General features: G+C 40.5%; 1 protein-coding gene across 1 annotated transcript in view; it reads right to left on the minus strand.

Moving 5' to 3' along the window:
* Window positions 1–25100, minus strand: part of lsamp (limbic system associated membrane protein) — a 94577-nt gene that overhangs the window by 59157 nt on the left and 10320 nt on the right. Inside the window, exon 2 of the mRNA XM_019892768.1 lies at window positions 13436–13522. Coding sequence (XP_019748327.1) covers window positions 13436–13522 — 87 coding nt within the window. The remainder of the gene's footprint in view (window positions 1–13435; window positions 13523–25100) is intronic.

Genomic DNA, 25100 nt, shown 5'->3' on the forward strand with positions numbered 1-25100 from the left:
AGGGCACTCCAAATTGTCTCAAGGTGTGATTGTGAGCGCGATGAGAACCGTTCCCAACAAATGTTGATTTTACAAACAGAGAAGCATCAGAGAGTGACCCTAAACCTTGAAAATAATAATAATTGTGGTTGTGCATCTCTTCACCAAGATTTGTCAGGATTCTCAATACATGGGGAACGATACAGATTCAAGGATGTAACTATTTTTAAAAGGAAACAGTTTAATTCGGTTCATTTCCGTGGAATTACAATTTGATTCAATATAAAGCACGTACTTGGATGCCCACACTGAAAAAGCTCTAGATACTGTTCTACTGTACTTTTTAAAAAAAAAAAAAAAAAGAAAAAATGTGCTGCTTCCACATAAAAGCACCTCTTGTCCCTGTAAAATAATTGCACACATTTTTTTTGTGTTGGGGAAATACTGTAAGCCTGTCGACAACATCAGGCTTTCACCATGCCCTGTTGTGTGGTACAATGCCACCTCCACCATCGAAAACCCTCTTTGACCTGTTATAGATATGAAGATGTCTTTTTTGACGAAACAGTATTATTCAGCTGGAGCACCCACTGTAGCTCCATCCAGCATTTTGATTTAAAAAAAAAAAATGCATCAATGGCCGCTACATCTTTGGCAATGTTCAGCTTGATCAACTCTATGAGTGTGTTCCTCCTTTTTTTTTTTTTTTTTTGTCATGCAAAATAATGAGGAAATTATTCCGCTCGCGTCTGTTTTTAGTCTGGGCTTCTGTGCTCCCTTCGAGTCACATACTCAGTAACATTTGCTGATCCGTGTCTCAGTTCCAAATGTCGGAATAAATTGATTTTACCACTCTCTGATTGCAACAGCCTTTGAACATACTTTGCAACAGACTGTTTTCTTTTTTTTTTAATATATATTTCATTGCCTGGTGCTGAAAACCTGAACGAATTCCAAATTACTGACCAAAGTGTGCCTCCTTTGAAAACTGAGCTCCTCTTTCTTTGCCGTCATAGAGATCAGTGCGAGCAGTGTGCATTAGCGGCAGGAGCGTGCAGAGGGTGAGGGCCCGCCGTCGACAAAATATTTCGGGACACAGACGTTGGCGAGCGCAGATTGAGGGCTGTGTTCGAGGGGCATCGTGCTTCGATCTATCTACACAATATTCTCGGGAGATAGTTGTTGGCAATCATGTCTATACGGGAATGGTGAAGGGACATCTAGTTGGTCGGTCACCCGAGGCCTCTACTGTGCTTTGCACGCTACCGGTTAGTGGGTCGGTGCTATGAACTAGGGAGATTGCTAAAAAGGCTTTTCAAAGTTTTTTATTTTGTGAAATGAATTCAGCCTGACCCAAAGCTTAAATTGTTTCAATGATTCATTCCCCAAACCACAAAAGCTGTGAGGCAGATAAATGACTCAATTACAATGTGGCCTTTGAAATTAGTTGGCAAATTCCAATGTTGGACCGTAGTTGCTTACTTGCTTACATCGACTGTCTGATGTAGTGATGCAGAGATGGATGTCTTTCTATACAAATATGACTGTGACTGAATTACCAAGTATGGCTGCAGTTGGGGAGGACAAAGCAAATATAATAAGGGGGTTGAAGTCTGCGCACCTTTTATATTTTGTTTCATTTTAACCACATAAATTATTTGTAAGCCGACTGCCAGTCAGGTCACAAAGACATTCGAGATGCCAGTATCTAAAAAAAAAGGAGACCACAGGTTAGGGCTGGACGATTATGGAAAAATTTATTTTGATTGACAGTGAATCTGCTTATTTATTGATTTCAAAACTAAAACTACGAAAACGCTAATTGCAATTATTATACCAGATCCAGATGGCATTCATGTACTTTTTGTACTGCTTATCCTCACTCGGGTCAATAATGAGCTGGAGCCTATCCCATCTGCAAGTGGCAGAGGATACCCTGAACTCGTCGCTATTTAATCACACTGCATTCATTCATATTCACACACACATTCACACCCATGCACAATTTAGTCTTCAATTAACCTAATAAACACATTTCTTGGAGTACAGTCGGAAGGCCAGAGTCCTTGAATAAAACCCACGTAAACACGAGGAGGAAATACAAACTTGGAACCGAGAGTCAGTTCTGAGGTTGGGGGGTTGGCGAATGTGCTAACCGCTTGTTTATCATGCCACCCGTGTTGACAGACTGACTAAGTGAATTGTAGCTCCTGTCTCAGCTTAATAAATGGCTGTGCAATATATTAGGGCTTTCGAATCATCTCTCTGACATCTGTGATATCGGCCTCAGAGCAGATCAATATCCTTCCAAATGCACATTGCTGAGTGTTTTCTACTTCTAGGCACATTGCTAGCTCTGCATAAGACGAATTGATGATGTTGGTCCATTCCTTCAAAAAAAAATTATCATACTGCCATGTCAACAGGGGCAACATTTCAGAGGCTTTACCTCAGAAGTCAAAATTCTGCCAAATATTTCATAGGAAATGTGTTTCAAAAGCATGTCCACGTTGTAATTGTATTGTTTTTCTATAAACAATTTACTATGTTGACTGATAACTTGGCCGGTTGATTACTTTCACTCATACACCAAATGTAATCATTGCATCACATTTAACTGACATTTTCCTTTTTTTTAACCAGAGTTAGGCCCATCCCATTATACTGTATAGCACACATGGTCTGCTAACAGTTATTGAACCTCTTGATGAACTACAACTCTTAATCCTTCATTTTATACAATCGAGACCATTGTCACAATTGACAAGCCTCAGTCCATCTGCTCTCACCTACAACAGTGATTTAGGTATATTTAATCGAGGCGCAGATAGAAAATTCGGCGCTCCGCAGATGTGCGTGGTGAACCTCACGGTGTTTCATTCAATATGACACCAATATGACAGCACCTCAAAACTATTTGAATCGCATCCCCATCACTATGGGTGTGGGGGCGTCACACTTGGGCGCACGGTCGAGAGGTGCAAATAAGATGGTCTCCAATTGCACGCCACATGCATTGACAACATAATCAGAAAGAGGAGACGTTTCAGTTTCTGTGCCAATGTCATGTACAAACTCCAGCGAGTCTAAATTCTGTTTCCGCAATGTTCACATGCGGGATACTCAGGCGCGTGCTCCATACCGCCCTGATTTTGATTCAAATGAGGTATACCAGGGAAAACACTACGTTACACTCGACAGTGGCACACACAGGCACAATCATTACTACTGGCGTAAAATCTAGCAAAATACAAAAAGAAAGAATATTCCACCCATGAGTACAGTTAGCGCCAGGAATGAAAGTAGGGTCCATTGTCTTTAAAAATGAACATGATAATCCACCTACATTCTAATACCCCGCGTATTGTACAGAAAGTGGTACCTGCATCTGTCTTTAGTTTGTTTCATTCATTTGTCTTATAAACCTGACACTACAAAACTCCAAGCAACAGATTGGCAATGGTGATCTTCAATTACTGCAAATGTAATATGCGCCTTATCTTTTGAATGAAAAATCTATGCGTTCCGGCACTATATTCATCACAATTTAATGTGCATACATCCGTACTCATGAATGCATTATGGAAATAACTGATTGGTTCATTCAAACAAAAAAAAGAAAGAAATCAAATCTCATACTTCATCTCCAATGGGTTATTTAAGCCTTTACGAAAGACTATTCTGTGTGCTGTGGCTTTGCTGGCTTCATGAAGCCACAATGTCCAAATCTCACTGGAGGGGTTCACAGTCAAGTTGTGAAGCTGTTGCGAATCAGCACGTCCAAATCAGAGACTCGGGTGGGATAGGGTGAAGTGCCAGCTCCAGGTCAGGGATGAGATCGTAGTGGAGGAGTATCAAGTATCTTGTGGTCTTGTCCATGAGTGAGTGAAGAATGGAGCGGGAGCTCTACTGTGAGATGTGACTGAAAAAAATAAAGAGTGGCTGAAATGATATTTCTCTACAGGGTGTCCGGGCTCTATTTTAGCACTATATGTGTCCTGGAGAGAGGGGAGGGGGGTTCAGAGAAGAGCCGCTGCTCCTCTGTGTGGAAAGGAGCCAGACGGGTTGGCACAAGCATCTGATTAGGATGTGCCCTGGACACCACCCTGATAAGGTGTTCTGGGCATGTCCCACCAGGAGGAGGCTTGTTCATTGTTTCTAAAAGCTGTTGAAAAACAGGAAGTTGTTGATATTTTTAGGTAATGCTATAACAATACCTTTATTGAAACGTAATTTATAGGAAAAATGGTGACAAGGATATTTCTGGGAAATTCCAAACCGCTCAACATTTCAGACTGGATAATTTTCAATATAATGGGAATTGCAAACATCAAACACAAATTCATAAACTAGAACACAACAATATCCAAAATATATATTTTGTCTTGTTCTTCTGACAGAATTGTAACTCTGGAGAAATTCTTCATGAAAAGATTAGATGACCATGAATTACTCTGATGCAGTTCGTATGGATTCAGAACACAACCGATCAACTACATTAGTTTCACCAGAACTTATCAAATAAGTCACAGACTCCATAGACAATAAACTTGCAGAGGGGCTGTTTATTGATCTCTCAAAAGTCTTTGATGCTACGTATAATGAGATGAACTATCGGGATTAGGGTTTCTCCTTGAATTGGTTCGGAAGCTACTTAATGAAAAGGAATCAGTTTACTAAATTGACATTGAGCTTGGTGAAATCGAGTAAACCCTGCCATAGACAAATTACATATTGACAGACTTTGAAAAAGGGTTCCTCATATAATGGTTTTCTTTATTTTCATGTTCAGACATCTTTTTCTATGGCAGCAGTGGAAAAATAGCTACCCCTGAAAATAATTATACCCACATGTAAAATCTATGGAAATTTAGGAAGCCACAGAGATTCAATATAGACATGCGACTGAACCAATTAGGAGGAACAGCAACTGAATATGTTTAACACCAGTTAGCGGGTGCATTTAATGGAAGTATCATGTAGAGATGGAAGTCTTGGGGGAACACAGATGAGATAGTCGGCTTGTGTGGCATACTGACATGCAGTTTCCTTTGAATCCATAGTTCATTTGAAATCATGCCGAGGGCAAATTAGTTTTGCATTCTGCACTCAGCATAGGAGAAACAATTTCCATGGCTGCAATCATTGAAATAATTGTGAGGAAGAGAAACAAATTGGAGAAGAACCTAAGGAGCCATCTTTTCATTCACGTGACAGCTTTCACTCAGGACAAATGATGAAACCGACTGATGTCAAATTCCATTTCTCGGGTGCCTTAATATAAGATCAAGTGGGATGATCGTTCAATAACTTAAGATATCTGCAAGTCATAGCTGCATGGAAAGGTCACACTAATATGTCTGTGCTTTCAGAGAGAGAGAGAGGGAGAGAATCTTTCTTTCTTCTGTGAGATACGACTGTCACTTCAAGATGGAAAAATTGACTTCACAGTGTTCCATTTGAACAACAGATGACATAGACTGTATTTGGTCCTTATCTTGTGCAACAGGAGTCCTCTTCTATTAAACTGATCTTCTTTTAAAATTACGTGCTCGCAATATCTGAAAACATTCAAGATATACAGTCTGTGTCCCGCTGCACGCATGATGAAATTTGTGTGCCCAAGTGTTGACAAGGAATTGAAAGCAATAATCATTAACAGATATACGAACAGTGCTGCCATATTTGAGAAAGTACAGCAATGTGAGCGCCTTCACAGCAGGCCTATATTTCCTAATTTGAGCTTTCATTTTTGTGAAAAAGGAAAGTGTTTGGCATGAAAAATGGAAGAGTTCATCTTCATGCATCATCAATATATATATATTTTTTACAATATTAGAGGAATGAGGACATATTGCAGCCATTGAAGTTTCCAACACATTGCAAAAGTGCTCTCATACAACAGTCGTCTCCTGCCAGAAATTCATGCAGCAACCTGAAGTGACTCCCCACTGACAAGACATGCTCTCCCATTTTCGTCAAATCGTCTTGTCAGCCTTGCTGCTAAGAACGCAATTTCTATCTCTTTAGTGTGTCGAGAGAAAATTCAACAAAGGAATATCACACTGTAGAAGCAACTAATTGGACGAGAGATACAGGTGTGAAAAATAAACCATACACATCAAGTCATTGAAATGAAGGCATGGAAAGTGACTTTGATGACATTGACCAGTCTTTTGTTTATGCCACAACTCTCAATAGCTGAGATATGCTGTCAGAGCATGTCAGAGCTTGAAGAGGATGAGCTAGAGCAGCAAGGACCCCGGTAGATGCTGCTCCTGTCAGCTCAGAAAAACAAAATAGAAGCAACTGATAATTGGAAAATGTTCTAGTCTGACGTGGCTGCTGCAACTTTTGGATTGTATGGTAGGGACAGAATATAACATAAATAACAAACACATGAAACTATCAGGCTCTGTGTCAATGGTCAAGGCTTCTTGTTGTTGTGTTGATGATTGTGTCCAATCCCTTCATGATTTGTCATCTTAATGCACACCCTGGTCCCTATTTTTGTGCCGAGCACTAGTCTGGCACAAAGCGTAGTCTAACTGTGCGCATGGTTGGCTTCTTTTGATATTTCCCTCGACTTGGCGCAGGTAGAATTGGCCGTAACAGGGCTTTTGCGCCATTGTGAGATGGAACCGGCTGACTCCCAGCCAATTGAAGCGCACTCCCCTCATTCCCATTCAAAACAGGGCGGTAGACATTGCAGAAGCAGGAATTGACTCGCTGGGGTTGTGAAAAAAATTTTTCAGATGCGTTGGGGGCGAATGCAAAAGGAAATGTCACAAAACAACTGTGTATAAACTAAAATTCCTTTTGATGTAACAAGGAAAATATATTCACAAATATTTATCATAAATAACTGTAGATTTTCTGCATTCCCATTGAATAATTTTAGGAAAGATAAAAATCTGATTTTTCTGGCAGATGTTGCGACTCCAATTCAAGCTTCATTGCAAAACTCGCCATTCACAGTAACATTTACAAACAACAGAAAATGATACCTTCAAATCATGCAAAATTGAACTGTTCAACAGTAATGTAGAAATTTGGAGTTGAATGTCTACAGAAGATTAACTGGGCTTGATATTAACTGCTTCGGTCACCAGTCACTGTCGCTTCTGGTTTCCCAGAGCCACTCAGCATTTTGACGAGGGCCATACCGAGTACAGTGGGTACATGTTCCCTGTTGTAGAATTGTTTTTGTGTTGCCAAAGTATGTATTATTAAAAAAAAAAAAAGTATTTGATCAACCGGTCAGGAGGCTCAGAGCCACAGCAGACAGCTCAAGAAATAAAAGCACTGCGGGGAAGAGTGGCAAAGTGTTAAAAGCAGGACAAAGAGGGACAAGGCTGGACTCTCACATGAGGATTCGTCTGGGCTTGAACGCCTTTTTGTCGCTTCAAACGGGGGTGATTGTCCAGACTGTTCCCGCAGTGAAAATGTGGTGGGGCTGGAGAAAAGGTGAGACAATTTAGCTGGTGAATTGCTGAATACGGTGAGCTTAGGCGCAGAGAAGATGAGAGAGAAAAGAATAGAAACACGATGGGAATAGGATGAAAAAAATAATGCATCGAGGAAAGAGAGGATAAAAACCAAGAGCCCACTAAAGAAATTGGCTGATGAAAACACTCTTCTCACAGCATGTCTCAATCGTTAAATGGTCTACCCTTTGAGATTCCGCTTCCAAGATCCGAACCAGCAAATGCAGATAAAAAAAAAAAATCATAATAAAAAATAGGAAGCACTCTTTAAATACGCTTGTGCTGAAAGGGTGAAGCTCAGTTCTACTAACTATATTCCTGATGATGTCATTAATGCTCTTAGGGTGGAAAGTTCCACTTACATTGCACTGCAGCTACAGTAGATCTTTAAAAGACCTTCATGATGCCAGGGGGATGTTTTTATATCTGAAGAGGGTGCTCCTCTGGAGAGAAAATGGCTTTCTCCATTTATCAAAATACATTAAGCACTAGTTCACGGTACAACCACCTATATGTCTTATAAGTCTTATCCTAATGAATATGGACTCTTGGCTAGTAGTTCTCAAATGACCAACTGTAGAAAGCACACCCACTAAGGGGAAGGTGATGCACTGTCATCACAACAGCTGGTTGTGCACTTTGGGGTCTGCTCGCTAGTATGTTATCCATTTATCATCGGCTTCACGTAACAAGGCGTCAAAGCACACAACTCAACGTATTTCAGACCAAACTGTCATCGTCCTCTTTACACTGATTGCAAGGCTCTATAAGCAGCAGTGTATTTTGAACATGTAATCAGGATAAAAGGTACGAGATGAAACAGACAATTCTTCAGATATGATGTGCACCCGGATCGTGTTTCATCCTCTTTTCTGATTGCTGATCACTGAAAAAAAGCCTTTCCTTCTCATGGCTCCTTGATTTGATATTACGGTTGGTTTGTGTTATTCCAAACTGTTTGATGAAGGTTCCAATTAAATCAGTACGAAATCAAAGCAGCTTCATTCATGGCATTTTTGAAGAATATTTTTCATTCAAAGGTTCCAGGAATTGTGGGCAAACTACAGATGGCAGGGGAGCACCGATGCAGTAATAGCCTCACCTGTACAAACACATCAAAGTACGTATACGGGTCCTCGTTATTTAATCGCAAAAAGTTGCACGAAAACCTTCAGATCCGTGGGGTGTGTGTGAAGGAATTTCACTGAATGGGCATAATTTGCTGGGGCTTACAAAGAAATAAACATAATTGACAGAAACTAAGGAAAATGTGGTTGGCTTCAGCCTGTAATACCTCAGCACCACACCCGGTTGTGACACTGTCAAGGTAAATACTTTGTAACTCACCCAAGTTACAGTTAAAGGCAAATAGATTCACTGCAGTAGGAGTAATTGTGCATTTGCCGTGCCTTCTTTGTCGCGGTATTTATTCCTTCCATTGTGGTGGAGGCAATGATTTACCGCCTGAAGGAGTTCAAACTGTGGGAAAATGGACTCGATGGAAATTCAGTACCTGACCCCAATGGGCAATAAATTGATTCCGGAAAGGCAAGGCAGGTACGGCCTGAAGTCTCTTTCTTGCATCATGTGCCGGTGAAAACAACAACAGCAACAGCATCAACCATGCCTTATTTTATCCACCTATCACGTTTTTCGGGAATGTCGCTTGTAAAAAACAACAGATGCTACATTATGGACTTTATAAACTGGTTGTTTAAGGTAATGTACTGCATCTGCTCTAAGGTATTGTGGTTGGACTGTTGTGATGTAACAAAGCCAACTCTACGTACTGTATTGACAGCAAGATTCATTTATGTATACTAATCAGGCAGTTCTTGGAAAATCTGGGCCGGATATGAACACTTATATACAAACGTCTTGAGAAAGTTGATTATTTACGGGGTTGATATAGCCCTGAATAAATCTTTAGTGCCAGTTAATACAGGGAGCAGTAGAAATGTCGTATGCAGGCCAAAACTGACCAATATAAAAAGACAATTTAGTAGGAGTTCTGCCAGTGCTATATTCCACTCTATTGGTTTTGCATTTAAAGTGAGAGATCCATGGATCAAAAAGAAGTGAAAGGGTGAGGAGGTTAAAGAGGGGGAGGCTCGGGCTGTGACTGACTGATTAAAATGACATTGTGTGTGTCAGATGTGGTACCGTAGGGAGATTTCATATCCCCAACTCCACACACATCGACAGGATTTATCAGCCTAATGTAGTTCAGTGGACCTCTAAAATGGCACTGGAGATGGCTCAGCTAAAGTGCATGTAAAGCAGAATGAAAGAAGTAATGAGGTGAAAGATTGTGCTCAGTGCTCATCCATAATGTTGATTATCATATTTCCCCCCCCCCACCCCCAAACTATTTTGGACAGTTCACCATTGACTATAACAATACAGTGATCTCTCGCTACTTTGCGGTTCACTTCAGTGCATCGCGGATTTTTCAAAAGCATTCATCCAAAAAAAAAAAAAAAAATTGCGAAAATGCCGCAAAAGGTCCGCGAGAGGCAGCGAAAGTCAGCAAAACAACAGCGAGTCACATAGAGCAACATATACAGTACTACATGTATATGTTTACTGTATTTTGTTATTTCTAGACTAACCTAACTTATACATATTAGTATATAGCATTAAGTAATGTTAATTACAACAAACATTTACTTCTACATACATGTATACCATTACATTTGGCCTTATTAATATTATATATACTCATACACATTTACATATACCTGTACGGGGGGGGGGGGTACCTACTTAGCGGATTTTCCTCTTTCGCAGGTGATCTCGGTCCCCATTAATCGCAATAAATGAGGGATCACTGTAGACCGAAACAATTACTTTATGATATGTGACATAGTGATAGGAATGAAAATAATGACAGGACACGTTTTGCGTCTATATCAGTGTTGTATATCAGGTTTGCCATTTATCTGAACATATACGTGACACCCGTTCATCGTCATGTACAGAAGTTTATACGCCACGGTGGCAGCTAGAGAAGTATAAGCGGGGCAAAAGACTTGAATTCTAAATATCTATCACAAATGTTTCACTAAGGGGTGAGTTTAGGAGAGGACGCACACACAAGAATGACACACGCGCATACAAACACACGCACGCGCATATTAATCTTGAGCTGTGTGTCAGCTGGCATTTCCTATGCTAGTGGGAAATGTGGTGTGACAGACATTACTGCAGCACACAGGCAGAATAAGAAAGTAGTCCCTGCTTTTATGTTAGGAACACACTCAAGGTTAGACTCCTTTGTGCTCTCAAAACAGGGGAGAAAAGAAGGAAATATTGGATAGACAGACCTCATCAATGAAACCTTGTGCAGCCGACAGACTGTTAATCAGGAGATTTCCGTCTATTGCATAAGATGAGTAGGAGGTTTAGGCAAGGGACCACTTCCTACTCATGACAACATGGAGTGCATTCTAATGGGAACAACTGAAGCTGCAGCTCGATCAGTCCTGCATGAACTCACAGAGCTGCATAACCTGTAAATCTTATTACAGAGCATGTTTTCCCTTTCTCGGGGACCCATTTTACAAGCGACTTCTGAGACACATGCATCTGACAACATGCACGCCAGTGTGAGCCTATATGGCAATTAAAATTTAATAAATGCAAGCCGCACTCATTCGATGATAACTCTACCCTTGTCACCGGGGGAATAGAAGAGCAGACTAAAACCGCTTGGCGTGGCTAAACATAACACTGTGAGGGAATGGATGTGCCGCACCGCCTTATGGATACGTAACATGAATAATATTATTGTCAATAATGTCTATCTCCACATCCCCCTCATGTGGTTATGTATCACAAGCAAGAAACGTTTTTAGGCTTCAGGTTATGGAAAGGTGATTTCTGTGTTGTACATCACTTGGAAATATATTACGGTGCATTACCCTGCAGCAACATTATTCATTTGTAGAACTTCAAGGTGTAATTATTATTTAATTGAGTTGTTATTAATGCCAATGCGAGAATTACACGAATCTAGCTCAATTTTGAGTCGACAGAGGGTCGTCACAGAGAAACGTAAAGTCCCAAAGCCGATTTTGAGTTGTCTTGCGAGTGTCATAATGCTGTTCTTGTGTTTATCCATCACGTGGGAGGGGAGGGCCGTCCCTCCAGCTTGCACACATGCTGCCAATGTAATCAATCGACTATTTTCTCCCATGTTGTCATGTGTCTGTCGGATAATTCCGTCTTGCTCACTACTGTCACCGTCAAGTGTTGAATTTGTCAAGACGTTCTATGTTCTTGCTCTTTGTTTTTGTTCCCACCAGGTTTTTACCTTTCTAAGTTGTTTTTTTGTTGTAGTTGTAGTCGTGGATTCTGTATTATCTGTGTTTGAGTTTCTTCTTGTCTATTTATTGACACGCAATTACTGTTTGTGTTTTTATCCTTGCCTTTTTTTGCAAGTGTTTTTTGGTTGACTTTTTTTCCTGGTGTTGTGCCAGGGTTCTTTGTTGAACTTTGTCGGTCTTGCGAGCCATTTTAGTTGATACACTTTTTTTGTCAATTCTTTCAGAGTTCACGTTTCTGGAGTCTAATTCTGTGCGGAGCTTTGCGGAAACCTCACAGTGAGTGACTGGGGACAAGTACAGGGTTTGCTCCTCTGGCTTGAAGGCTCCAGTTATCTGCAACCCCGATGAGAACAACACATGCAGAAAATAGATGGATGATTTAATGCACAATAAATCCCTGACATGGTTGAAATCGACGGTATGTTTGCTGTCACTCTGTTCACTAAACAAAAGGAAGTGCATAAGGTCAGTCACCGACAAAGTGCAACGTTTGTCGAAGAAACACATGTACCTGATGGTCAGGCTAAATCTTCAATTCCAAGATTGAGTCACGATGGATACAGGTGTCAAAGTCAAAGTGTAGTTAAACAACACTTGGTAATTTCACACCACATAGCTCTGTGTTTGGAAAAGACTGAAATGGCCTACACTCTCAACAACCTCAAATATCCTCCTCACATTGAAAAATAAATGTGGGCTGCAAGCAGAAGTCAGCACACTTCAGTGATTTTCATTTCATTGATTCTGATTCTGATTTATATGTGCCTCAATGATAGCATTGAATTGAAATCGATGACACAACTACACAACACATTTCATCACAAAAAATGTACTTCTCTTTACGTCATGAACATCACTTTTTACTACCAGTTATAAGGGGCCTAATTTAAGCTGTCAAGGGTGCCATGTTTGTATAATTACACAGCGCTCCAATATAATGAAGGCGCCTGTATGCAAGTGTGTCACTGCTTCGACAAGACTGTCACTGCACATAAGCGGCTGCTCTAGCCAGTGCCCATGTGGGAAATCTGGCATCATTAAGCAGCTGGGCAGCCTCCATCTGGGACGTGGGGAGAGGTGGATCAACTATTATGAAAGAAGTCATCTCTCAGCAGGGACACAATATAGTACAATATGTATGTAATCAGACTGCAGACTCAAATCATTCCACTTTCAGGAATCTTAGAAATAAGCACACGTTCCTGTCCACATCTCATTCTATATCTCATTTGTTTTCCTTCAGAAAATTTGGACTTATAGTAGGGCATGTGTCTCAGAGGAGGCACTGTAACCCAGAAACACACTTCCCTGACACACTGGACTCACTCCAAACCACTGAGCGCTGAACAAATCTTCAGCAATACCCACCAGAGTGATGAAACCCAGGTGGCCCCACAGTGACGCTTACCTGGAACAGCGAGGATAGAAATATATCTATATATATCTATATCTGTATAGATATAGATATATATTTATAAAAGGTTGCAGGACCAGCCAAATTATGAAGAAAGTGTAGTCCAAAAAACACAGGACTTATTTTCATTCCATTGGGATTTTAAAGTTAGTGAGTTTGTGGTCCCACCAGGTTAATGTTCACATGATCAAACATCTGCCGACAGGGGCTTTGGTATGGTGTTGTACCTTGGTACGCTGGCATGCCATGCAGGGACCAGCCCACGTCCTGACGTCTCTCCTGAGAGCTGGCCAAACGAACTTGGCCACTACCACCTAGACACAGAGGAGTGTGGCGTTATCAAATGTGACATTCTCCACACACAGTCAGGTGAGGGCCGTACAGTTGGCTTGAATGTCAGAGTCTGCGGCCTGGTCACCAGCAGCATAATCAACTCCCAAGCTAAGGGTCCCCACGACTGACAGGGAGAGGCACTCGGCAACATTGTTATCCTTGCCAGCCATAAGCTGGGTGTCTGTAGTGACCTCAGAAATGGCGCAGAGCTGACATTGCTGTCGCAAAGACCACGGCTCAGAGGTCTTGCCCATTGCAAATTTCAGCGGCTTGTAGTCCACGAAGGCAGTGAACCGGTGACCCTGTCAGAGGAATCTAAAGTGTCGGGTGGCTAGTGCGGAGCGACTTGGAAAAAAAAAATCTTCTGTCATGATATAAGCTATTTTATATCACGCTGACGATATACCACAATATACTTTCAGTTTTTCTCTAAAAAAATAAACAACACACTATGACTGCTTACTTTTTCTCACTTTAATTTGAAGAGACATTAAACAGACCTACTGCAAATGAGAAATGTACTATTTTTTTTTCTTCATTGGCCCTAATCCTCTTCTATAGAAATGTATCCACTAGCGCCGTTACATAAAATTATCAAATGCAAACAGACATGAAGTAGCCTTCCTATTTTATTTTGACAGTGTAGCTCAAGAGTAGGGAATTCCGGTTCCTCGAGAGCCATATCCTGCTTATTTTAGATCTCTCTACTTCAATACACCTGATTCAAATGATCAGCTCATCAGCAAGCTTCAGAGAAGCCTGAAACGATCATGAGCAATTTATTCAGGTGTGTTGTAGTTGGGTGGGATCTGAAACAGGCAGGATATGGCTCTCAAAGAACCAGTGTTCCCAACCCTCGGCGGAGCTCAACATCGCAGTAACAACTCACAAATACATTTGTTACCATGAAAATGTAGGCCATGAACCCATTACCTGTGTCCTAATTGAATGTGGAGAATGGAACGTTGCATAACAGCAACGTGCCTGTGCTGGATAGACACGGTATGCCTTCGCCACTATCACCTTCTGACTGCATGGCATCATGGTCAACATAGCTGAACGAATGAATGATTTTCTCTTTTCTCATGATATATTGGAGAATAACCCAATTTCAAAAAAGGCAACATTCCGAAGTGAGTCACACAATCGAATGTGCAACAAATTTTTTGATAATTGAATGAAAGCTTTCGTGCTTTTAGGGAATACACCAATGTGCTTTCTTTTTAATGCTGGGATGTGTGCGTAATGCCTCGAGCTTGAATCTGTGAAGGCGATTTTCGTGATTAATATCACCACTTCAGGCCAAGTTTGAATCATGCAATCCAGACCTGTTGATTTGTATGAAGGATATGAGGATCAATGTTTGTCAGGCTTGCAGTAACCCGTGACTGATTAGTTAAGCAAATGCCATCAAGCAATGATTTATGGACAAAGATGACACGATCCCCAGGCGTCCCTACTTGCACAAAATGCTAATCAGCTCTCCTTTGTTTTATGAATCTTCTTCTTGGATAAGATTCTTCTGCAAAGTTAACCTGATATTTGAACTTATCATAAAGCTTCAGACATTGTTTAAGGGTGTCTCAAAAGTCATTATACGTTGTTTTTAATTCGTGTCAGGTAGCCTCTAATTATGAAAGATGAGTTATTGACATCTTTATACTTGCCAATTTTTGGAAGCAAATCAATGGCTCGCCAGTTGAAACTGAACAAAGAGCATGTCAACCTCACAAAATAAGACTATTATCTCTATAGACTAAAATGATTTCAAAACAAAAATTGCAGAGTTAAAATGTAAAACCTGTGAGAGAATAAAATGATAAAATACCAAAAATGAAGAAAGGTGTGTCATACAAATTAAAAAGGTCCTACTCAATTCATTCAAAACAATTCATCCACATCAACAACTGCTCTTCCTACACTGTCCCACTGTCCCAAGGTGTCCCCCAAGGTTCTGTGCTTGATCCTCTTATCTTCATCCTCGACCTTCTACCCCTCGGCCAAATCATTCGTCATCATGATCTCCAGTTCCACTGCTACGCAGATGATGTCCAATGTACATCTCCACCAAATCGTTCACCCCAACAACCCACGTTCGTCTCACTTCATTTTGTGGTCCAAGTCTCACGAGATTTCCCCACAAGATTATCCAACGCTCTTTTTAAAGTAACAGTTCCATTTGTTAAATGCTCCATTTATTAAACGAGGCAGCATTCCTTGAAAAATGCAGTGGGTGCGGCTTATAATCAGGTGCGCTCTATAGTCCGGAAATTACGGTACTCACCATGCCCTTGCTCTTTGTATTTGTGTCAATGTGCACTGTCTAAAACAAAGTTATCTTTTCTCAGTCTTAATCGTGCTTTCATTGAATAGGAGTTCTTCAAGGTTGTAGCCTTTGAGCTCAGCATCAGCTTGACAAGCTTTATTTTTCTTCTAAGAGCTCATTTGGTACCATGAAACATGACTGTCCCTATGGAGGCATGTCCCAAGGGCACATGTCTGTGTGTGTGTGTGTGTGTGTGTGTGTGTGTGTGTGTGTGTGTGTGTGTGTGTGTGTGTGTGTGCGCGCGCGAGACACTGCGATGCAGAGAGAGTGTTTCTGTTCCTTTGACATGGACAGCAATTGAATTTAGAACGTAAAAAGAGCAATTCATCAGCCCATAGGAGAGACTATGATGAAGTGCTGGATCCTATAATCTCTAGGTGGCCTGTCAAGGAACAGACATGAAATCATCTCAATAAATAAGAAGTAAAGAACACATAAGCAGAGCGAATGTAAGGGGAATCATGGCCCATCATTTTTTGACCATTGAATTGAAACTAAAGTGGATTTTTTTTCTTCATTGGTGAAATCGCTAAATCAATCACTTTGGGTGCTAAATGACTGTGTGGGGGGGGACGTCCACGGTAAGCTTGTAATTATTCAATGCAATTTATGTTATTATTGCATTGCCAACCACAAAGATCAATTCAGAAAGGTTGCAGAGAAATATGTCAAATTATTGCTGTTCACCACTTTTTTTTTTTTTGGTCCACAGTAAGCTTGTAATCATTCAATGCAATTTATGTTATTGCATTGTCAACCAGGAAGATCAATTCACAAAGGTTGCAGCCTTAATGAGAAAAAACAAACAGAAACAAACCAACCAAAACCATAAAAAATGACATCAAATCTTTTAAAACTGCAAAAGGGACACAACAAAGGATTTTTTTTCTTTGGGGTGAGAAGCAGCATGATGAATAATTAATTGCACACCCGTACCTTGAAATATGGTATCTTAGATCGGAAATTATTTTAATCGGAATGGACAAACAACCTCCTACCACTTTGTATGTTTCCTTGCAATCTACTAAAACCACACACCATTTCAAAGCAAACAGCGATAAACAAAATGTATTACCCTTGTTGCTCCATACAGACCTGGAGCCATTTGGAGTAGACACATAATTACATTCATCAGAATGCAGATGGCGAATGCTTTCTTCTTTAACATGGCTGCGGGCTGTAGAAATCAAAATGAGGAATGTGAGTAGCCTTGTGGACGATAACCAAAACCTTGACGTGATCAGGTTCAAAGTGAATATTTGCAAGAAATTTCAGAAAATGTGTCTGATAATCGCTATTTATTGTGCCTTTCATTTTAATATATATTCTCAAACAGGCTAAAAGAGTTTTGCTTGACGATTGTTTTTTTTTTTTTGGGCAAACTCCACCAAAATGCATGAATTCAATTGCAACTTGGGTTCATTTGAACGTACTTTAGTTGGGTGAATTTCTTTTTCTTGTTTTTTTTTCTTCCTCCTCAGCGACTGAAACAGGTAGACTGTGTTTAAAAAGTCATCTTACATTCCTTTCTTGTTTCCATCCCCCTTCGAATGCCCAAAGCAACCCGCCTGTGTTCACTATCAGGTGCCATCAGCAATGGGAGTGAAGGTGCTTACATGGAATCCCATCAAAACAATACAATGGGAAGGGATTTTGGGGTTGGTTGTGCTTGTGAGAGAAAAGAACTGTGCTCGTTACATTGTCAATTCATGCCGAGTTGAATCTACACTCACCATCGGGCATTATTTGCTTCTTAAAATGCCGCGTGAAATAACGAATGCATTATTCATGACGTTTGACAGTATGAAACAAAACAATCGCGGCATTCTACAATATTTTTCATAAAATCCGGCTGCTCTGAGTACAGGAAAGGATAAGAAAAGACAAACATACAAAATATCTTATGAGGTGTGTCAGAAAAGTATGAAATATGTATTAGATGATAGACAGCAAAGATGATGATATCTGGTGAAATTGACCTTTTTATTTTTTATCGTATTTCATGTTAATTTTTTTTTTACAGCCATTGAACTGCCAACAAATATATCATTGAGCACCAGCACAAGCGCAGACACAATAGACTGACGAATGATTTAATTTTTTTTTTCCTGTTGGAGGAGGAGGAGCTTGGCTTGTCGTGCTATCTCACGTTTGGTGTGAGCATATATTTTTTATTTTTATTTTTTGAACAGAAGCTCCTTCTGTGACGCACAGCAAAGCAGTGGGGCGACTTTTGTAGAGTTTTAAATCCTTGGTGTTAGCTCAACAGTACTTTAATCGCTGAATAAATGGCTGGCAACAGATCAGTCAATAACACATTAAAAAAAAAAAAAGTGGAAAATCCTGCCCCCGGTGACCCTCTCCATCCCCCCAAAAAACAACCCCCCCCCCAGCAAACCAGTCAAAATCAACATTGATCTTCCAAATAATTTGGATACTAAGACCTGGATTGATGAAGATTTCAAAGGGAAGGCGCCGAGTTTTGTGTTTGTGTGCGCTGTTGGAAAGGGTGTAAATGTATTCAAGAGAGTTGTGTGCTTTTTCCACAGAAAGTAATGCAATGACAGAAAGAAGTTTGAGGTGACAGAAATCGAAGTGTGAGTGGAAGAGACAAAAAACACAATTGACTTACAGATCACTCTGCCAATTTTTTGGGGATCTGCCCATCCTGTGGAACCATTATTTTTAAAATCCAGGACAGCACACTGGAAAAACTGCTATGTAAGAGTCCACATTTTTGTCACAATGCGCGGAAACGACCCAGACACACAGAAATGTGGCGCTGTACGCACAAGCTGCTGTTCAATTACACGCGAAAGCTCAGCACTGTATTATGTTCATAACGGGAAGGTCATCTACGTTTAACATCCGCCTTGATATGCATCGCGGTTGTATGCTTTAAACCACAGAAAAAACTTGACCAGACATAGGCAGGGAAAGGGGGACGCCCGGATGATGTGGTGAACCCCAACAATCGTGGATGAGTAGATTAGCATCTCTCTAACAAGAAGTTGCAATTTACTATTGCCCTTTGCAGGTTTTGAACCTAGGCTGTGCCGTCCCAAAGTCATTCCTTTTAATCAGCAGTGTTTATTTTTGACACATTTACATACACTTGGAGATTCTTGTTGCTTTGGAGAGTCAGTGAAGGGGCTCCACACACAAGCAGCATTTAGAATTGGGACTTGAAGAAGCTTGAGAAGCATTTCCTGCAATCAGTTCAAATTTCCATATTTTGTATATGTATTCCACCTGACAGCTTAGTCGCCAAGCCACGGGCTAACAGACTTGACTGCAACTCAAAGTTTCAATACCGCTGTACGAAAGGGTGAAAGATTTCACACATTTTTCTGCCATCACTTGTCCAACAAGTACGTCTGCTCAAGTTGAGCTCAAACTTGACAGTGGAAATGTGGCAATTCCTGATTCAGCCATGACACTGAGGGAATGATCTCTTCAAGAAACAAATGAAAATTTGTTGAGGAGCCTAATCAGATGGTCTCAGTGGGTTGTGACTACCGTATTTTCTGCAATATAAGGCGCACCTATAACCATTCATTTTCTCAAAAGCCGACAGTGCGCCTTATAATCCGATGTGCCTTCCATATGGATCAATATTCTGATTTCATAGACAAAGGATTTTAAATGTTCTCTAAAGTGCTTTGTTACAGCTGCAGATGTTGTGAAAGCTCTATAAAAATAAAGCTGTATTGTGTTGTATTCCCTTAGCGTAGCTCCATCTAGTGGATGCATCATGCAACTGCAGCCGCTATTGTAGCTTCTATTTTTCTTATAAAGAGGTGTGCCCAATATATGAAAACCGTTTGCAGCCACTATTGTAGCTTCTATTTTTGCGCCTTATAAAGAGGTGTGCCCAATATATGAAAACCGTTTTAAAATAGGCCATTCATTGAAGGTGCGCCTTACACTCCGAAGTGCCTTATAGTGCGGAAAATACGGTATATCTTCCTGTTATTCACCATCCAACATTAATGGTTTTCCTGAAACATTGAAAATGATATGACAATGACAGGTAATTCTGATTTTTTTAAAATATTGATTTGCTGAGGTCTATTAAAACAAATATTTAAACATATTATAGATGACTACGATGCAACTACGTCATGCACAATTTGATGAAAAAAACAATTCCACTGCACATAGTTGCTGCATTTTAAAAATTCTCAACTGACCAAACAGCAAAGAATAAATGTCAGTCGCTCTCCTGGTGTATTCTGGAGGAGTCCCTGCAGACTTATTACCATGTACATGTCAATGTTGCCTGTCAGTCCAAGTACTTCCACCAGACTGAGACAATCGACCATGTTGGCCACGTCAATCCATGCATATATTCATATTCCTATCTATTCATACAAATGCAGTATTTTATGCATGAGCTCTGCTGCTGAAACAAATTGAATGTCCATCCTTCCCAACATTAAAAAAAGGCTCAGCAAACACAACTCTCTGAATGATGACACCCATGCTGGAGGCATCTTTGCCTTTGCACCAGATGCAGCAGGAACCACAAAGCCCCCCACACAAAGCTTTTTAGTATTCTGAAACCAGACACTTAACAAATATGGCTGCCACTGCATGGAATGGAAAAAAAAAACCAAACAACTAATCAACAGGATAAATCCCAATACTGCAAGTACATGTATTATTCTCCTTGATGATTGGAGAACAGGTTGTGTTTTACCTGTGTGTTAAGATTCATTTGCGTTGTAGTAGATTGGGAGCAGACTATGCATCATGTAGCCTTCAGGATCACTAACATTGTAAATATTGTGTGACACGCACACGTGCGCGGACATTCTCTCACACAGGCACAACTCAAGCTGCAACATGCGTGAGGATTCAAAGCGACATTTTGATTTGGTACCAAACAGGAAGCAACAACTCAAATTGCAACGTGCTACTGCTCATAATCACAAAGTGTATGTCACTTTCTGGAAATGTATACATTTCAAGACTGACACAAAAGCCAGACCACCTCAATGAAAACAATACACATGATGAGTTTGTTTCCATTTTGAGGAAGTTCGCCGCCCTCAGCAATGAGCTCACCCTTCAGCTCGCACTTCTGCGACGTGAACACTTCAGCGCATAGGAGAAGCAGATGAGGTATCCTGCGACGGCTCGATTCAGACATGTTAATCATTCCCAATTTTAGCCCTCCTACTCACATCACTCTCATGGCCAGGCTGCTGAGGCCTTACGAGCTTTTGTTTCCCTTTGAATAATTGACTGAATGAGCATTTTACGCTTTGCCTACAACAATGAGTGCAGCGCCTGTTTTTCAAGTCAATGATGATTTTAGTCTGTCGTTTATCACTCCAAGGATACACAAACTTTGTTGTGCGAATCGAGCCCATCCTTCTTAGTAGTTCTAATCTATTGATGGTGTCAAGCTCTAGCATCGTACTCAAGAAAACCTGAGGCTGAGATTCCTGCCTAGGTGGCTTCAACAAATCACTCGGTTAAGGAGTTGATTCCTTCTCCACATGATACTTGAGTTTTTCATTTGTAATTGTGCAACGGAGTGAGCTGACAATTTTTGCTAACTGATTATCATCGAGGCTCCCAGAAATAAACACACAAATATAAAAGGGGCCAAACATTAAAACAAACAAACAAACAGCCTATAAACTCAATGATATCCAATAAAGCTCAAACAAACAGCCACGTTTATTTTCCGTATTTTAAACCAGCATGAAAGATATCTATTTTTGGAAACTTACATTTTGTCAAGGGAGTAAATTTATTACCCACATCTTACCCCGCATTTCTCATTTGATACAGGTCCTTCTAATGTCCCTTCAAAATAAAAGTGAGAAAAGCTGAGCATTCAAAGCGTGTTGTATAATAGTTAATTTTTTAATGGTTCGGGTTTTTTTTTTTTTGTTTTGCTTTTTTAATGTAACAACTGAAAATGATATAAAGTGATATAAAACGACCGTGTTAGAAGTTTTTTTTTCCACATCGCCCAGCACTAATTTGTAGTAATGAAATAAAACACATGCAACACTTCATCGCTTTGTTTCACGATGACTAAAGTGTCTGTTGGGTTCATACATTGTTGCCCTGTATGAGCCGCACTCACATTGAGCAGCACCAATCTTTGTGTCAAGTTATTAACCTGTGTCATCACCTCATTACTGCAACTCTCCTGACTTTGTGTTCATTAGTTCCAGTCGTTCCGTTTATAGTTTAATTTCCATCATGTATATTGGTTATTATCATTGACTGGCCACGTTTGCGCACGAACAAGCGTACCATGCTCAAGTCCACTCCCACTGTGCTGAGATGAAGGAAATGTAAAAAAGCAATGGTAAAGTCTCGTCGTGTCTTGGCACTTGTCAAATAAGGTAGAAGCTTTTACCCAAGCAGAGTGTAGAGTGTGGGCATATCCTCAGAATATTATGTTTGGCTTTTTTTGCAACATTCTGACATATTTCTCTCACGCCACCAAAAAAAAAAAAAAAAGCATTTCAATGTGTGTTGCCTCACAGAACAAATCCAGACCAACAACAATGTGAGGACAAGGAAAAATAATATGACCTAAAAATGACTGGAGTGCTTACATTTTGAAAACCATCCCTCTTGCTCTTTTCTCTGTTCAGGATCACGTCACTGTTTTTTGTTCATTGCTCAAATATGAGAATTAGCACATATTGTACATGCATCAGTGAAGAATATTACTTCACCATTGCTGCACATTCAATTAATGAGTTGAGATGTGCAATCCGGAAAGCCTCTTTATTGAAATTTTGTTTTATTCCACTCTCTTAAACACATACCCCTGGGCTCAGTTGGATTACACACATTTCGAACTGATCCATAAGCATTTACACGTCAGTTCCACTAGGAAGAACCCGGCCTTAATAACTGTTTTTAGGGGTGTTTCGCTCCATCTATTAATCGATGCATCAATGCGTCTGCCCTCCATCAATCGACGCCAGACTAGTTTGCATCGATGCCTGCCACAAATTGATATCACATCATTTTTACAAGTCATGCATGTAGATCGACAAAATTGATGAATAATGAATGAAATCATCTTATATTCAAAATTCCCCAAACCATTTTCTTTTTTTATTTAAGTCTGAATTTTATATTTAGCAGAAGAGATGGCCTTGCTGCTGTGTGATAAAACCTCGGCAATGACCCTTTTTGCCACACCGCAATAAAGGTGCACCTTAGGGATGCACCATCTCTCGGCAGGAAACGGAGCATTCCAATCTGATAAGGCAGTATTTTAATTCTCATTCTTATAAAAATGAAGAACAATGAACAATGAAGACCCAAACCCTACCGCATATACCGGTGTCTATCTAAAGTGATGAAATCAAATGAAATAATGAAATAAACCTTTGAAATTGAATGCCAGCTTTGAAATGTATCTCACTGGCCGAACGCTCTTCATGGGCTCCACTTGTCAGCAAAAGAACCACAGATCCACGTGTGCCGTGTTGGCATTTTGAATTCTGATCACAGTCCAGTCTTTTATTTTGCCTTTTGGTGAAGATTCTGACACTTGACTCCGAACACAGTTGCCATCCTGGCTTCTCCTGCTGTGGCAGGCGACTTCTTGTCATTTGCCATCGCCAGAGGCTTTTCATGTCAAGCAGCTGGTTCAATGATGGGGGTTCTTCTGACAGATGGGTAACTCCTGGCAATGTGTTGCTGTGCTAATGTGCAATCTTGTCAGGAGATGTTGCGTCCCTCCAAGTCTGCTTCCTGCTGTGTTTCATAACATATTGTGGCTCACAACGACAAGTTTTGCCTTTCCTGACACCTAACACCTCAAATTAGAACGACAGACCTCAACGCCATGGATTGTGAGTGTAGTGTCTGTCTGTAGACACCATCCAGTCAGGATTTTGCTCTTCCTAACAGACTGCAGCAACCCAAAACACCACGTCAGTAAAAACATATTGTACAAGGGTAGTAGCACACAATTCATTTACAGTTTGGATCACTTGAAATAATAAGTATATACGTTCTTATACTACTGTCCTGTGAGAAAGTATTTGCCCCCTTCCTGATTTCTGTGTCCTTTTAGGTGGTCGACCTCTCCTGGGAATAAACGCCACTATTTCCAGTTTTATCCATTTGTGGAAAAGGGCTCTGACAGTGGGTTTGTTGAAGTCCCAGAGTCCTGGAAATGGCTTTGTAACCTTTCTAGATTGATCGATTTCAATAACTTTATTTGAATTTCTTCTTGAATTTCTTCATATCGTGGCATGATGCATTTGTTTCTTGAGATCTTGTAGCCGACTTCACTTTCAGAGATTCTACTTTTGTGATTTCGCGATTCAACAAATGTGGTGCTTTGGTGTTGCCTGTGAAATTGACAGCTGTCGTTAGTCACAGTTACTTTGTGATTTAACGGGGGTGGGGAGGGCAATTACTTTTTCACATAGGGACAGGTAGTTTGGGATTTTTTTTGTGCATTAAAAAATTAAATTGACATTTCGAAACTGCATTTCGGAATCAATTGGTTCATCTCTGTGTGATGTTAAAATTGGTTTGATAAACTGAAACCTTTGTGTGTGATAAACATGCAAAGAACACTGAAATCACGAAGGGGGCAAATATTGTATTATATACAGCATTGTATTATTGCTTCTCCTCCTGCCTGAGGTTCCCAAACTGCCCTTAATCCTTGTTTTTCGGGTTCGTAGCGGTCCGGGGGACAGGCGAAAATTGCTTCCGTCGGCACTTATTCTATCAGTATTTCAAAGTTAGCATCAGTCGTCAGTCCGCCAGCGAAAATGCCAGTCCATCAGTGACAGGTGACGACAGGTGCATATGGCCACCGCTGCCAAACACATGTTTTAGTCTTCTAAATATCAGAGCTTGCATCTTAATATTATCGCAAGATATGCAATGAGCCTTTAAATGCTCAAATAGCAGGGGATTTTGATCAATTAGCACATTTCACACCACTCGACGTACAATCAATCGATTCATTGTTAAACCATTCTCATCTCTCATTGCATGAGCATCAATTTGTAAGTTGTCAGGCTGGCGCAAAACGACCATGAAGCCAGGAACAATAAATTGTTGGATGCCGCGCAGTTTGTGTGTTTGTATTTCACACGAAGCCGATTTATCCACTCCCACTTCTTCTCCATCTATTGTTCACATTTTGCCCTGCCCAAAGAGGGCTGGCGGCTCTCATCAGGTGACACTGGACTTGATCCATTTCCCCTCGAAATCAATGG

This window comes from Hippocampus comes, unplaced genomic scaffold (genome assembly GCF_001891065.2).
Source record: "Hippocampus comes isolate QL1 unplaced genomic scaffold, H_comes_QL1_v1.1 scaffold72, whole genome shotgun sequence".
In the NCBI taxonomy this organism is placed as follows: domain Eukaryota; kingdom Metazoa; phylum Chordata; class Actinopteri; order Syngnathiformes; family Syngnathidae; genus Hippocampus; species Hippocampus comes.